Below are 16,053 nucleotides of genomic sequence, written 5' to 3'. Positions count from 1 at the left end.
CAACCTGCTCCTGGGGAAAATACCCAGGGAAGGATGGTGTTTCAATAACGTGGTAAAGGGAACAAACTCTCTTGAAAAAGGATAGGGCAGGGGCCAAGATGTGTTTGCTGGTGTAAAAACGACAATGACTAAAATTTAAGTGACAGAGGAAACAATAACCGTGGGATAATAGGGGATTGGGACAATAATTCCTGCAATTAAGTGGTTGCTCTATAGGGAATTAATGATTCTACAGTCACTGGAGTGTAAACGAATGAGGGGTGATCTTGATTGATTGAAAGATACAGCACGAAAACAAATCCCTCGGCCTACGAGTCCACACATCACCCGTTCACACCAGTTCTATGTCATCCCACTTTCGCATCCACTCCTTACATACTCAGGGCAATTTTACAGAGGCCAATTATCCTTAAAAAACCCGGACAGTCTGTGGGGTGTGGGAGGCGGCCGGAGGAAACTGATCCGGGCACAGGGGGGAAATGTGCAAACTCCACACAGACAGCGACAAAAGTTAGGATTGAACGAGTCTCTGGCGCTGTGAGGCAGCAGCTCCACCAGCCACGCCACTGTGCCGACCTTACAAACCTAAACAACAGTGCCCTTCAGGGCAAGAACCAGAGGATGTTATCCTCGTGGGGAATATGGGGCCAGAAACAAAATTTCAGAGGAAGGAGTTGCACATTTAATAGGGAGTTAATGAGAAACCTCTCCGAGTGGGCAGTGAATCTGTGGAATTCTCCGCTTGAGAAAGCACTGGAGGCTGAGTCACGGACAGTATTCATGCTGAAGATAGACAGATATATTAGGTGCATAGGATAGACAGGCAGGAGAGTAAAATAATCATTCAGCAGCTGAATGTTTGGTTGGATTTACAGATGCTTTAAAATCCCTTACAACCCAATGGTATGAATATCAAATTCTCCACTTTTAGATAACCTCTAACAACCCCCTCCTTTCCGCATCCCCTTTCTCCCCCATACACCCCACTTTCACCCCTCCCTACTGTTAGGACCTGGACTTACACTCATTTCTCCCCTCCTCCTCCCATCTCCTCTACATTCCTTCCTCCGGCTTCACAATTCGCATCTCCGTGGCCTTTGGTCCAACCATCTGTCTATCAGAAACCCCCCTTGCCTGTGTCCACCTGCCAGGCTTTGTCCTGCCTCTCCTAGCTTTCTCTCCCTCACCCCACCCACACAATCGTTCTGGAGAAGGGTCCCAACCCAAAACGTCACCTCTAATCATAATCATACTTTATTAGCCAAGTATGTTTTGCAATATACGAGGAATTTAATTTACCAATTTAATTTACACAAAATACATTTTAACATAAACATCCACCACAGTGACTCACTGTGATGAAAGGCGAAAAAAAAGTTCAATCTCTTCTCTTCTTTGTTCTCGGGGGCCTCGAGCCTTCCGTTGACGGGACGATCTTGGCTCCCGTAGTCAGCGGTCAGGCCCTCCGCATCGGGGCAATCAAGCTCCTGTATCGGGAGGATCCCACCTCCCCCGCGCTGGATGATCGGACTCCGGGTCGGGGCTAGTCGAACCATCTGCGACTTTGGAGCTTCCCGACATCAGTCTCTACCCGAGCTCCTTGATGGTGAAATCCGCAGGTTGCGGTTGGAGCGTCGATCCCAGGCAAGGGATCGCAGGCTCTGATGGTAAGTCCACGGCCCCGCGGTGGGGATCAAAGTCAGTCTCGAGCAAGGCCACCAGCTCCATGATGTTAGGCCACAGAGCGACCAGAGATACGATCCGAAAAACAATCGCATCTCCAGCAAGGTAAGAGATTGAGAGAAAAGTTTCCCCAACACCCTCCCCCTCCCCCATGTAAAACAAACCAGAGAAAATTAACAAAAAACTTTAAAAAATACATTAAAAATAACAAAAAAGATGAAAAGACAGGTAAACCGTTGGCGAGGCAGCCATAGTTGACGGTGTCACCCGTGTACTCCAGAGATGCTGCCTGACTTGCTGAGTTACTCCAGCACAGTGTGTCCTTTCCTTTAAAATCTGCCAATGTTTTTCTATCATTGTGCTTTTGCTGTGATCAATATCCAAGTTAGGTCTATTAGGAGTAGACTGCAAGTTAAGCCACCATCTCCTCATCCCCAAACTAAAACATACAAGCATATTTCTCGCTGGCTAGAAAGCGGGAGCTGAAAAGCCAGTTTAATTTTTTACTTCCCAGGCTATTTCATGTGGACCCAAACTATAACAACCCTACTGCCATCATGGCTGCCATTGTGTACTCCATTTAGTTTAGAGGTACAGCACTGATCATCGAATCACACTAGTTCTGCGTTATCCCACTCTCACATCCACTCCCTACACACTAGGGGCAATTTTACAGAGTACATTTAGCCTACAAAACCTGCACGTGTATGTGATGTGGGAGAAAACTGGAGAGGATATAGGTTTAAGGTGAGAGGGGAAAGATTTGATAGGAACCTGATTGGCAACTTTTTTTATACATAGGGTGGAGGTAGTTGAGGCAGGTACTATTGCTACGTTTAAAAATACATTTGGACAGGCACACAGATAGAATAGGTTTAGAAGTATATGGGCCAAACGCAGGCAGGTGGGACATGTTGGTCAGCATGGCAAATTGGGCCGAAGGGCCTGTTTCCATTCTGTGTGACTCTATAACCCAGAGGAAACCTACCTGAACACAGGGAGAATGTGCAAACTTCAAACAGAGGAGTTAAAAGCCCAGGGTCAAGATCGAAGGCAGCTCTACCACTGTGCCACCCTCTGTTTTGTAGATCCGGGGAGTTTTGTCAACTACTTCAATCCCAGGGCGTTGGAATTCCACTTATTGCAGCCTGGGCCCCAAGTCAAAGATGAGAAATTGTCACACGTCTGTTTATATAAAAACTAATATTTCAACTGTCACAATCACAGGAAGAAAAATAAACCTTTGACCCCTGTGATTTTTTTTTAAAAAGCCTAGGCTGGGAGGGATGGTTAATTTTAGTGGATTAGTGCAACAGGAAAAGCAAACAGAGGGGACAGTGATAAAGATAGATTGTCAAATAAATGAATATAAGTAATGAATAATAGACTGCAGGTCGCCTCCCTCACATGTTTTGGAGACATACCCACAATCTATCAGGCTTTACACGGCAACCACTGCCTGCACGAGAGAAGGAATTATAACTGCATCGACGTGATTTTAAAGATTAAAACTAAATATTTAAGTTTTCCTACACCTCATTGTTATAAAAATAAATTAAAAATGCGGGCAATTAGGGTAAAATGTTTCAGTGACCTGGGTCCATTAGTACAGTTTGTATCCAATAGAACAGCTGCATTAACAAAATTCCTCTCCGTTAGCCAAACAAGCAATGCATGAGGTCTCTTGATGGCTTTCCACCCATTCAGTTGCAAGCATACGGTATGTATTCACACTGCTCTATATAAAACACTCGGTGAAGGAAGAGCTACACTTGCCTTTGTCATCAAAACCTGGCAACTGCTCAATTTTAAATTGAGTCGTTCAACTTGATCCTCACTGACTGCTTTTAGAATAGGCAACCGCAGATAAGCAAATCCACTGCTTAAGCTAAAGAGCTCATGTACAGGAAGAAGGACTTAGAGTGAAAGATTTCTAAAAAAAAGGATTTTCCTGAGTCAGTCTTAATTGCACAATACATTTTTCTTAATCCTCAGACTGATTGAACTTGGTTTTAATACTGTTACCAGTTTTAGTAATTATGTTTTTCTTGGTTCAAATAAAACTTGAGACTTTCTGCATCAATTCTTTAAATGTTCACCACGCATTTCTTTAGTGATTAAATGAACTCATGGTACCTGGTTCATGGACTTGCTTTATCTCGCTGATTTCATCAGTAGAGCATAAACTCTCTTGAAGCTTAAACGCCTACTGTAAATGATCTAGAATGGCAAAACCAGCCTTAAGGGCAAAACAAATATTAATTAAACCAAAGAAAAAAAGTGCTAAAGAATTCCTTGTGATTTTATGACAGGCATATTACCTAGTTACAGTGATTCCAATTGAAAAAATACCAGTTCTAATACCATGCAATTTAACCATAATAAATAAGTACAGCAGTTTGAAATGATTGCAACCGACCCCCGACGCATGTGGCAAGGCATCCAGGCCATCACGGACTACAGACCCTCCAACATCACCCCCACATCCAGCGACGCCTCCTTCCTTGAGGAGCTTAATCACTTCTATGGCCGCTTCGACAGGGACAATCTAGAGACAGCCATCAAGGCTGTGCTACCTGCCGATCACCAACCCCTCACACTCACCCCCTACGACGTGTACGTGGCACTGAGTAGGACTAATGCACGTAAGGCTGCTGGCCCTGACGGCATCCCCGGGCGCGTGCTCAGTGCCTGTGCTGCGCAGCTGACAGACGTCTGGACTGACATCTTCAACCTGTCACTTGCCCAAGCAGTTGTCCCCACTTGCCTTAAAGCCACCTCCATCGTGCCAGTGCCAAAACACTCCACTGCGGCAAGCCTCAACGACTTCCGCCCAGTTGCACTTACCCCCATCATCACCAAAGTGCTTCGAGAGGCTGGTCCTGGCACACCTCAAAAGCTGCCTACCCCCCACACTGGATCCCTATCAGTTTGCCTACCGCAAGAACAGGAGTACGGAGGATGCCATCTCAACGGCACTTCACTCCGCCCTCTCCCACCTTGACAACAGAGACACTTATGTAAGAATGCTGTTCATCGATTACAGCTCAGCATTCAACACCATTATTCCATCAAAACTGATCACCAAACTCGGTAACCTGGGCATCGACCCCTCCCTCTGCAACTGGATACTGGACTTTCTAACCAACAGACCCCAGTCTGTGAGGTTAGACAAGCACACCTCTTCAACCCTCACCCTGAACACCGGCGTTCCTCAGGGCTGTGTGCTGAGCCCCCTCCTCTACTCCCTCTTCACCTATGACTGCACACCTGTACATGGTACTAAACACCATCATCAAGTATGCAGATGATACAACGGTGATTGGCCTCATCAGCAACAACGATGAGCTGGCCTACAGGGAGGAGGTCCAGCACTTAGCAGCATGGTGCGCTGACAACAACCTGGCCCTTAACTCCAAGAAGACCAAGGAGCTCATTGTAGACTTCAGGAAGTCCAGAGGCGGCACGCACACCCCCATCCACATTAACGGGACGGAGGTGGAACGTGTTTCTAGCTTCAGGTTCCTGGGAGTCAACATCTCCGATGACCTCTCTTGGACCCACAATACCTCTACTCTGATCAAGAAGGCTCATCAGCGTCTCTTCTTCCTGACGAGACTGAAGAAGGTCCATCTGTCTCCTCAGATCCTGGTGAACGTCTACCGCTGCACCATCGAGAGCATCCTTACCAACTGCATCACAGTATGGTATGGCAACTGCTCTGTCTCCGACCGGAAGGCATTGCAGAGGGTGGTGAAAATTGCCCAACGCATCACCGGTTCCACGCTCCCCTCCATTGAGTCTGTCCAAAGCAAGCGCTGTCTGCGGAGGGCGCTCAGCATCGCCAAGGACTGCTCTCACCCCAACCATGGACTGTTTACCCTCCTACCATCCGGGAGGCGCTACAGGACTCTCCGTTGCCGAACCAGCAGGTCGAGGAACAGCTTCTTTCCGGCGGCTGTCACTCTACTAAACAACGTACCTCGGTGACTGCCAATCACCCCCCCCCCCACGGACACTTATTTTTTTTTAAAATTCAAATCGTTTGCTATGTCGCTCTTCAAGGGAGATGCTAAATGCATTTCGTTGTCTCTGTACTGTACACTGACAATGACAATTAAACTTGAATCTGAATCATTTCCAGACGACTGGAAAAAAATTACAACTGTATCATTATCATAATCCTTCCCCTGCTATCTATCTATCTATCTATCTATCTATCTATCTATCTATCTATCTATCTATCTATCTATCTATCTATCTATCTATCTATCTATCTATCTAAACTATCTATCAAACTGATCTTGTGCTCTTCCTGTTTGCGTGGTTTTTCTATTTGCACAAAAACAGTACACGATAGCGCTAGGATTTATCGCCACCATACTTACCATTCTCCTGTGCTGCAAGTGCAACAAGTGTCGTTCCGATCTATGGTATATTTTAAAAGTCATTAAGGTTTAAAAATCTTAAAAACCTTGCCTGCGCCGATTGGTCTCTTCTCCTGTCAGTCAGCGCCCATGCAGATTGGTCTACTCTCCTGTCATTCAAAGCAACGGCCGGGATGGCGACGCCCCTTCCTGCACCGTGGCCTCTCCCACCTCACTCACAAACTCCTCTCTTGACCTGAACTACACCAAAACGGTATACGATAGTGCGCCAATTTTTGCTCCACCTTACTCACAATTGCCCTGTGGTGTGGTGTATCAAGTTTCATTCAGACTGATGTTATCTTTTAAAAATCATTCACATTTTTTAATTTACTAAACCCCAATTTGAGAAAAAAATTATTTCCTCTGCACTGGCACTTACAGCTATGACGTCACAATGGGATTGTAGTCCTGCTCACTACGATGTTGCTATCCCAGTCCTGCTCACTACGAGTCCTGCCAGCCCAAGCAAGTGCAATTGCATTTTTAAAAAGTTTAAAAATGAGAGAGGGTGAATAAGGGGAAACGAGCAGCCCCTGCGCAATTGGGTGCGCAGTGGTGGAATATTGCGTTGGAGTAACGGGTTACATTAGGGGAACGGGTGAGTGGTGGAATATTGCGTTGTGGAACGGGTTGCATTGGGGGACCAGGCCTCCCGTGTGACAGGGACCCAATGAGTCCCACTTGGACAGGGACCCAATGGGTCCCACTAGAACATCTTATCTGTGTGTGTGCATGCGTGCGATTCATGTCCTGAATTACGCATATAGATCAATCATTTTTGCTGTCATTTTATTTACGCTTTTCGTTCTGTACTTCACAATGCTGAACAGATATAGTGCCCTCCATAATGTTTGGGACAAAGACCCATCAATTATTTATTTGCCTCTGTACTCCACAATTTGAGATTTGTAATAGAAAAATCACATGTGGTTAAAGTGCACATTGTTAGATTTTATTAGAGGCCATTTTTATACATTTTGGTTTCACCATGTAGAAATTACAGCAGTGTTTATACATAGTCCCCCCATTTCAGGCACCATCCTTGTACATCTTCATCTCACTCTTTCCAGCTTACTATATTTACCATCCTTGCGGGTAGCCTGTGAACATCCACCTCCATTTACATGGTAATGAGCTGTATAGCTGGTGTCTCTTGGCACCAGTGGCATGCTGCCAGTCCTGCCCTAGATTGCTGTCTTTGTGGAGTTTGCATGTTCTCCCTCTGACGGCCTGGGTTTTTTTTCCCAGTTGCTTCAGTTTCTTCCCACATCCCAGGGACATGTGGGCTTGTAGGTTAATTGCCCACTGTAAATCTCCCTTGACGTACAGTGCCCTACATAATGTTTGGGACAATGACCCATCATTTATTTATTTGCCTCTGTACTCCATAATTTGAGATTTGTAATAGAACAAAATCACATGTGGTTAAAGTGCACATTGTCAGATTTTATTAGAGGTCAATGTTATACATTTAGGTTTCACCATGTAGAAATTACAGCTGTGTTTATACATAGTCCCCCCATTTCAGGCACCATAATTTTTGGGACACATGGCTTCCCAGGCGTTTGTAATTGCTCAGGTGTGTTTAAATGTCTCCTTAATGCAGGTATAAGAGAGCTCTCAGCACCTAGTTTTTCCTCCAGTCTTCCCATCACCTTAGGAAACATATTGCTGTTTATCAACATGAGAATCAAAGTTATGCCAATGAAATTCAAAGAAGCCATTATGAGACTGAGAAACAAGAATAAAACTGTTAGAGACATTAGCCAAACCTTAGGCTTACCAAATTCAACTGTTTGGAATATCATTAAGAAGAGAGCAGCGGTGAGCTTACTAATCGCAAAGGGACTGGCAGGCCAAGGAAGACCTCCACAGCTGATGACAGAAGAATTCTCTCTATAATAAAGAAAAATCCCTAAACACCTGTCCTACAGAGCAGAAACACTCTTCAGGAGTCCGGCGTGGATGTGTCAATGACCACTGTCCGCAGAAGACTTCATGAATAGGAATACAGAGGCTACACTGCAAGATGTAAACTATTGGTTATCTGCAAAAATAGGATGACCATGTTACAGTTTGCCAAGAAGTACTTAAAAGAGCAACCACAGTTCTGGAAAAAGGTCTTGTGGACAGATGAGACAAAGATTAATTTATATCAGAGTGATGGCAAGAGCAAAGTATGGAGGAGATAAGGAACTGCCCAAGATCCAAAGCATACCACCTCATCTGTGAAACACGGTGGTGGGGGTGTTATGGCCTGGGCATGTACGGCTGCTGAAGGTACTGGCTCACTTACTGTCATAGATGAAACAACTGCTGATGATAGTAGCATAATGAATTCTGAAGTGTAAAGACACATTCTATTCAAATTCAAACAAATGCTTCAAAACTCATTGGCCAGCGGTCATTCTACAGCAAGCCAATGATCCCAAACATACTGCTAAAGCAACAAAGAAGTTTTTCAAAGCTAAAAAAAAGGTCAATTCTTGAGTGGCTAAGTCAATCACCCGATCTGAACCCAATTGAGCATGCCTTTTATATGCTGATGAGAAAACTGAAGGGGACTAGCCCCCAAATCAAGCATAAGCTAAAGATGGCTGCAATACAGGCCTGGCAGAGAAGACTGACAGCTAGCGGTGATGTCCATGAATCTCAGACTTCGTCATTGCATGCAAAGGATATGTAACAAAATATTAAACATTACTACTTTCATTTACATGACATTGTTGTGGCCCAAAAAGGCAGCAACTCTACCACTAAGCTACCATGCCGCCCATTGACATGTGGGTTTGTAGATTAGTTGGCTACTGTAAATTGCCCCTAGTGTATAGGGAAATGGATGCGAAAGTGGGATAACATGGAACCAATGTGAATGGGTGATCAATGGTTGACATGGACTCGGTGGGCCGAAGGGCCTGTTTCCATGCTGGATCTCTAAACTAAACTCAGTTAAGGATAACTGGACAGATCTGAGAATATGGAAAAAAAAAAGCAGAAAGCAAGGATAAAAAAAGGTATGATATTATCAAAATGCAACTTAAAGCAAAATTGAATATTTCTAATCCTTCAATGAAATGATGGCACTGCAGCCAAAAACAGTATTCTGAGAATTTGTTGGAGATGAATCAGACCAAAAGCCGATTGATGTTATTACAAGGAGACAAGGTCAGTAATTTTATAAACAAAACATCAGAGCAATAGTTTAAAGAAAAGGACATTGTGAAAATCTTTGGTACAAGGAAGGGCAAAATAAGGAACTTTCAAAGCAAAAAAAAAAAAAAATTGGCTTGATATGACCGGCTCCATTTGGTCACTGATAAACTATCTGAAGTAAAACAGATGGCATCAAGGCAAACACAACATTAAAGCAACTGCTGTACTACTTTGTTGATACTACGATGATTTTTAAACGTGCATTGCCCTCCAATTCTTGATCGTAATAATTACACAAAAAATTTCATTTATAGAGTCCCTCTAATTTACTGGGAGCAAACAGAAATCTCAGTACATCAATGATATGAAAATGTATCTCAATATCATGGAGGAAATATTAGGAGGAAAGGTTTATTGATGGAATTATGCAGCTTGGGATCTGGGAGATTAATGGCAAAAACCCCAGTGATATGACAAGGGAGAAGTATTCAAGATGTTTGAGTGGGAGAGTTTTGGAGAAGAAAATTTGCAGCAATGAAAGCTACTTTAGCTTGTAGGGAAAAGATCATGTGGGGTCTTAAAGTAATGATTAGAATTTTAAAGATAGATGCAGGCAATTGGAATCCACGGCAGAGGAGTAAGAGGATTCAGTTCAGATTCAACTTTATTGTCATTGTGCAGTGTACAGCACAGAGACAACAAAATGCAGTTTGCATTTCCCTAGAAGAGCGACATAGAATATGAGCAATAAAGAAATCTATGTTCGTGCATACAGTCATAGTATTTTTTTCCTGGTGGGAGGAGTGTCCGGGGGAGGGGGGGGGGAGGGTGATGGCAATCACCGAGGTACAGTGTTGAGTAGTGTAACAGCCACAGGGAAGAAACTGTTCCTGGACCTGCTGGTCCAGCAATAGAGAGCAACCTCTAGCACCTCCCGGATGGTAGGAGGGTAAACAGTCCATGGTTGGGGTGAGAACAGTCCTTGGCGATGCTGAGCGCCCTTCGCAGACAACGCTTGCTTTGGACAGACTCAATGGAGGGGAGTGAGGAACTAGTGATGCGTTGGGCAATTTTCACCACCCTCTGCAGTCCTTTCCGGTCGGAGACAGAGCAGTAGCCATACCATAATAATAATAATAATAATAACTTTATTTATAAAGCGCTTTTAGACAACATCAGTTACCACAAAGTGCTGTACATGGGAAATCAACAAAAAGTTATTACAAACTACTAAAACCATTAAGACGACAGGACTATAAAAACAATAAAAAATTAAAAAACATTAAAAGCACTAAAACAGGAACAATGTCTCAGCCAGTGTCGAAAGCCAGTGAATAAAAGTGAGTTTTTAGCGAGGATTTAAAGATGGACAGTGAAGGGGCCTGTCTGATCTGCAGCGGCAAGGTGTTCCAGAGTGCCGGGGCAGCAACAGAAAAGGCTCTATCCCCTCTGAGCTTCCGCTTAGACCTTGGTACCTCAAGGAGCAGCTGATCCGCTGACCTGAGGCACCGGGTAGGAGCATACTGTGATACAGTTGGTAAGGATGCTCTCGATGGTGCAGCGGTAGAAGTTCACCAGGATCTGAGGAGACAGATGGACCTTCTTTAGTCTCCTCAGGAAGAAGAGACGCTGGTGAGCCTTCTTGACCAGAGTTGAGGTATTGTGGGTCCAAGAGAGGTCATCGGAGATGTTGACCCCCAGGAACCTGAAGCTGGAAACACGTTCCACCTCCGTCCCGTTGATGTGGATGGGGGTGTGCGTGCCGCCCCTAGACTTCCTGAAGTCTACAATGAGCTCCTTGGTCTTCTTGGAGTTAAGGGCCAGGTTGTTGTCAGCGCACCATGCTGCTAGGAGCTGGACCTCCTCCCTATAGGCCAACTCATCGTTGTTGCTGATGAGGCCAATCACCATTGTATCATCTGCATACTTGATGATGGTGTTAGTACCATGTACAGGTGTGCAGTCGTAGGTGAAGAGGGAGTAGAGGAGGGGGCTCAGCACTCAGCCCTGGGTGAAGGTTGAAGAGGGGTGCTTGTCTAACCTAACAGACTGTGGTCTGTTGGTTAGAAAGTCCAGTATCCAGTTGCAGAGGGAGGGGTCGATGCCCAGGTCACCGAGTTTGGTGATCAGTTTAGAGGGTATGATGGTGTTGAATGCTGAGCTGTAATCGATGAACAGCATTCTTACGTAAGTGTCTCTGTTGTCGAGGTTGGAGAGGGCAGAGTGAAGTGCCGTTGAGATGGCATCCTCCGTACTCCTGTTCTTGCGGTAGGCAAACTGATAGGGATCCAATGTGGGGGGTGGGCAGCTTTTGAGGTGTGCCAGGACCAGCCTCTCGAAGCACTTGGTGATGATGGGAGTAAGTGTGACTGGGCGGCAGTCGTTGAGGCTTGCCGCAGTGGAGTATTTTGGGGGGGGGTGTTGGTGGGTCTATAGTCCGTGATGGCCTGGATGCCTTGCCACATGCGTTGGGGGTCGGAGTTGTTGTTGAAGTGCTCCTCAATCCTGAGCTTATGGCAGTGCTTGGCCTTCTTGATGCCCCTCTTCAGGTTAGCCCTGGATGAACTGTAGGCTCGGGCATCGCCTGACCTGAAAGAGGTGTCCCGTGCTTTCAGCAGTAGCCTGACCTCGCTGTTCATCCATGGCTTCTGATTCGGGAATATGGTTACCCGTTTGAGGGAGGTGACACTGTTGATGGTGGAGTTTATAAAGTCCAGAACAGAGGATGTGTAGGAATCAATGTCCGTGTGGGAGTCAAGGGTGGCCTGGGCTGCAAACGCCTTCCAGTCAGTGTTTCCAAAACACTGCTGAAGTTGGAGTCCGCTTCCTCTGACCAGACTTTAACTGTCCTCACAGTGGGTTTAACCCGTCTGATGAGTGGGGAGTACTTTGGGAGCAGGAACAATGAGAGCTGATCAGACTGTCCAAGGTGGGGGAGGGGGACGGCTTTGTATGCTTCAGCCATGTTAGTGTAAGCTTTGTAGAGGAATAATGAGCTGTGCTGAAGGCAGCGTAGTTTTGCATGAGCCAAATTGTGGGCAAAAGTGGTCGTTAACTAGGACCCAAAATCAAAAATTGCTACATGCCTTGGATATTCTCATCACTTGAGCTTTGTACAAGTAATAGTTAGTAGAAGTCTACTGTAACTCCAGCTTCATGGAAAACTGCCACCATCTTGTATTGCCTGGGTGTTTTGTAAAATTTATGTTGCATTTTTCTTTTGAAAGGGAAACAACAGACCCACAAACAACATACAAGCTTTTTACTGTACTTCAGTACACGTGATTATAAACTAAACTAAATTGTTGTCTCATTAAATAAAATCTCCCCCTCTCTGGCAGGACACTTGTGCCATGCTTCTTCACAATTAGTTTAGTTTAATTTAGTTTAGTTTAGAGATACAATGTGGAAACAAGCCTTTTGGCCACTCCGAGTCCACTCTGAGCAGCGATCACCCATTCACTGGTTCCATCCAACACATTAGGACCAATTTTTTACAGACATCAATTAACCTACAAACTTGCGGGTCTTTGGATTGTGGGAGGAAACCGGAGCACCCGGAGTAAATCCGTGCAATCACAGGGAAAATGTACAGACAGCCCCATAGTCAGGATCAAACCCAGGGCTCTGGAGTTGTAAGGCAGCAAGTCTACCGCTGCACCACGGTGTTATTAAGCTTGAAATGGTTCAACATGAGATGCAGTCAGTATCATGGCTCAAGTCAGCTCACTCAGTACTTCTTTCTGCTAAACCAGAACAGCAATGCACTGTGTGGCCCACAACATATGGTTTGTCATGTTTGTCAGGTGTTAATAGTTTCTTAACTATCCCACAGGTACAGGCACAACAAGCACAGTTTGATACATAAATGGTGCAAGGTCAACTGGCAAAGTACACTGATTTGTAAACAAATATGTAGTTCTATTGAGAAACCACTACTGCTCTCTGAACAAAGGTCCGAAGCCAAAATGTCGCCTATTTCCTCCACAGATGCTGCCTGAACTGCTGAGTTACTTCTAAAAACATTGTTTAGTGCATAACAGTTGAAAATTTGAAACTGCAAAGACTTACCTGCTGTGCTTGACACATCGAGATGATGACAAAGGATAAAGATGATATCAAGAAAAGTTGCTCTGGTAAGGAAACAGGGATTCTGCCTGCAAAACAAAATATCAATGACAATCAGCTATGAAAATTAATTATATGTAAACTTTGATCCTCTTTTCTCTCAGTGGAAAGGGTGGCTGTGAAAGCCACCCACTGTCAAACAAGAGAACAAATTTAATTTGTAAATGCCATAAGAAAATGTTTGTTTGGAGGGTGGGAATCAGGACGAGGTGAGGAATACTACAGGGAACAAAAGCAACTGTGGGACACTAGATTCCATTTTGAAGTTTGCTAAATGAAAATGTAATTAAATCAGATCAAAAGATTAAACGGTCCAGCAACTCAACTTAAAAGAGATTATTTTATTACCATTTCCAGGATTGAGTATCGCACTGTCTACATCAGACATAATCAGATCAATGATCCTGGCCAATCAATGCCGAAAATACGCTCTGCGTTTTGTTTTCTTGTCAAGATTTGCAGAACAGTTGAACTGTAAGTTGGCTTTACAGAAAATAAACTGATTTTGGTGCTTGACTGAATGCAACAGCACCAACAAGGAAACAAGAAACAATACTTTTTGTTCCATGATCAGCAAAAGATTTACAGTTGAAACAGTCCAGCATGCATTTAAAACACATGGCTGTTATGATTTAGTCAGGCTCTGTGGTTTTATCACATTTTTTAACAAAATATGTGTATCATTTGCCAAATTCTTGACACCAGCAGCTATCTGAGCCACACAGATCTGGAACTGTTGATACACAATGATCAAAAATAATGAAAAGATTCAGGATATTCACTAATAGTGACAAGCAAGCAGAAGAGGCAAGTACGTTTTTAAATATCAACGTTAAAATTCTCCCTAAATCTCAACTCTCAGAAATAGCCACAATGTCCTAAGAGAAAGGAGTGCAGGCAGTTCCAAAGATGGACACAAAATGCTGGAATAACTCAGCGGGTCAGGCTGCATCTCTGGAGAGAGCAACATTTGATGAACCCATAAGCCACATTTTAGATTTGCTGTAATAGTGCTGATCTTTATTTGAATCATCACAATTAAAAGAGCCAACCATTAAAAGCACAGTTGTCAACATATTTGTGATCTAGGACTATCAGCTACAACAGTGGGTCTGTCTTTCAATGCAAAGCAGTGGGTCATGTAATTCTCAACAGCATGAGTGGTCAATTGACACAGGTACTCAATGGCACCAATTATTCCCATAAACAATCTGAATGCTCGCCTTCCAGACCAAATGAACTTGTACAAGAATGGAATCCAACAAGGACTGTGGCCCAACTCTCTTGAACTGAAACAGTTATCCACACCTGCAATGTGGATAATTCATTATCCGATGGAAACCTGGTTCATTTTTCACATTGATTGATGTGGTGTTTCTTCAATCTAATCTGGAACCGAGTTTCCATTGGATAAGGCACAGCTTAGTTGGAATCACTAATGCGTTTTACTCCTTTAAATCTTGCAGAGAGCAAGATTTGTAAACTACTTTTTCTTAATTTGGTTTAGTTTAGTTTAGAGATACACTGTGGAAACAGGCCCTTCTTGCCACCGAGTCCGTGTCGTCCAGCGATCCCCACACATAACACTATCCTACGCACACTCGGGTCAATTTACACTTATACCAAGCCGATTAACCTGCAAACATGTATGTCTTTGAAACGTGGGAGAAAACCGGAGCACCCGGAGAAATCACATGCAGGTCACGGGGAGAACGTACAAACTCCACACAGACAGCACTCGTAGTCGGGATCAAACCCAAACCGGAGTTTGTACGTTTTTCGTGACCACATGAATTTTCGCCGAGATCTTCGGTTTCCTCCCACACTCCAAAAACGTACAGGTATGTAAGTTAATTGGCTTGGTGAATGTGCGAATTGTCCCTAGTAGTAGGATAGTGTTAATGTGCGAGGATCGCTAGTAGGTGCGGACTCGTTGGGCCGAAGGGCCTGTTTCTGCGCTGTAATTCGAAACTAAACTAAAAAAAAGTGTGATTGCTGCAACAAGGTGGATAGGAAGATTGGGAATTCATCCCAAGCATATGAGAACAGTAGAGCGCAGGAACAGGCCGAACATGATGCCAGGACCAACTCTTATCTGTCTGCACATAAATCATTTCCCTCCCTTCCCTGCACACACTCTGTACATGGTTATCCAAAAGTCTCTTAAAAGCCACTATCATATCTGTCTCCGCAATCCCTCTGCAGCTCTTCCAGGCACCCGTCACCCTCTGTATTAAGTCAAGTCACATTTATTTATATAGCACATTTAAAAAACAACTCTTGTTGGCCAAAGTGCTTTACATTTGTTATAAGAATTGCACAACAAACTACATACATATATACATGTAGCCCTCACTCAGAGGACGTCAGGAAAGGCTTGGAGGTATAGATAAGTCTTTAGTCTCGACTTAAAAGAGTCGATGGAGGGGGCAGTTCTGATGGGAAAGGGGATGCTGTTCCACAGTCTAGGGGCTGCAAAGGTGCGGTCGCCTCTGAGCATATGCCTAGACCGTGGGATATTTAGCAGCCCCAAGTCGGCCGATCTGAGGGGCCTGGAGGTGGAGTGGTGGGTGAGAAGACTTTTTATGTGGGTGGGGTCAAGTGGGGTTGACGGCTTTGTAGACATGGAGGAGGATCTTGAAGTTTATACGGAACCGTA

The 16,053-nt window shown here is 44.4% G+C and overlaps 1 protein-coding gene across 1 annotated transcript in view; it reads right to left on the bottom strand.

Moving 5' to 3' along the window:
* thada (THADA armadillo repeat containing) overlaps nucleotides 1-16,053 on the bottom strand; it is a 334,005-nt gene that overhangs the window by 79,273 nt on the left and 238,679 nt on the right. The window contains exon 30 of the mRNA XM_055639660.1: nucleotides 13,338-13,423. Within this exon, the coding sequence (XP_055495635.1) occupies nucleotides 13,338-13,423 (86 nt within the window). The remainder of the gene's footprint in view (nucleotides 1-13,337; nucleotides 13,424-16,053) is intronic.

Source organism: Leucoraja erinacea, chromosome 8 (genome assembly GCF_028641065.1).
Source record: "Leucoraja erinacea ecotype New England chromosome 8, Leri_hhj_1, whole genome shotgun sequence".
NCBI lineage: Eukaryota > Metazoa > Chordata > Chondrichthyes > Rajiformes > Rajidae > Leucoraja > Leucoraja erinaceus.
This window is presented reverse-complemented; position numbering and strand designations above follow the sequence as displayed.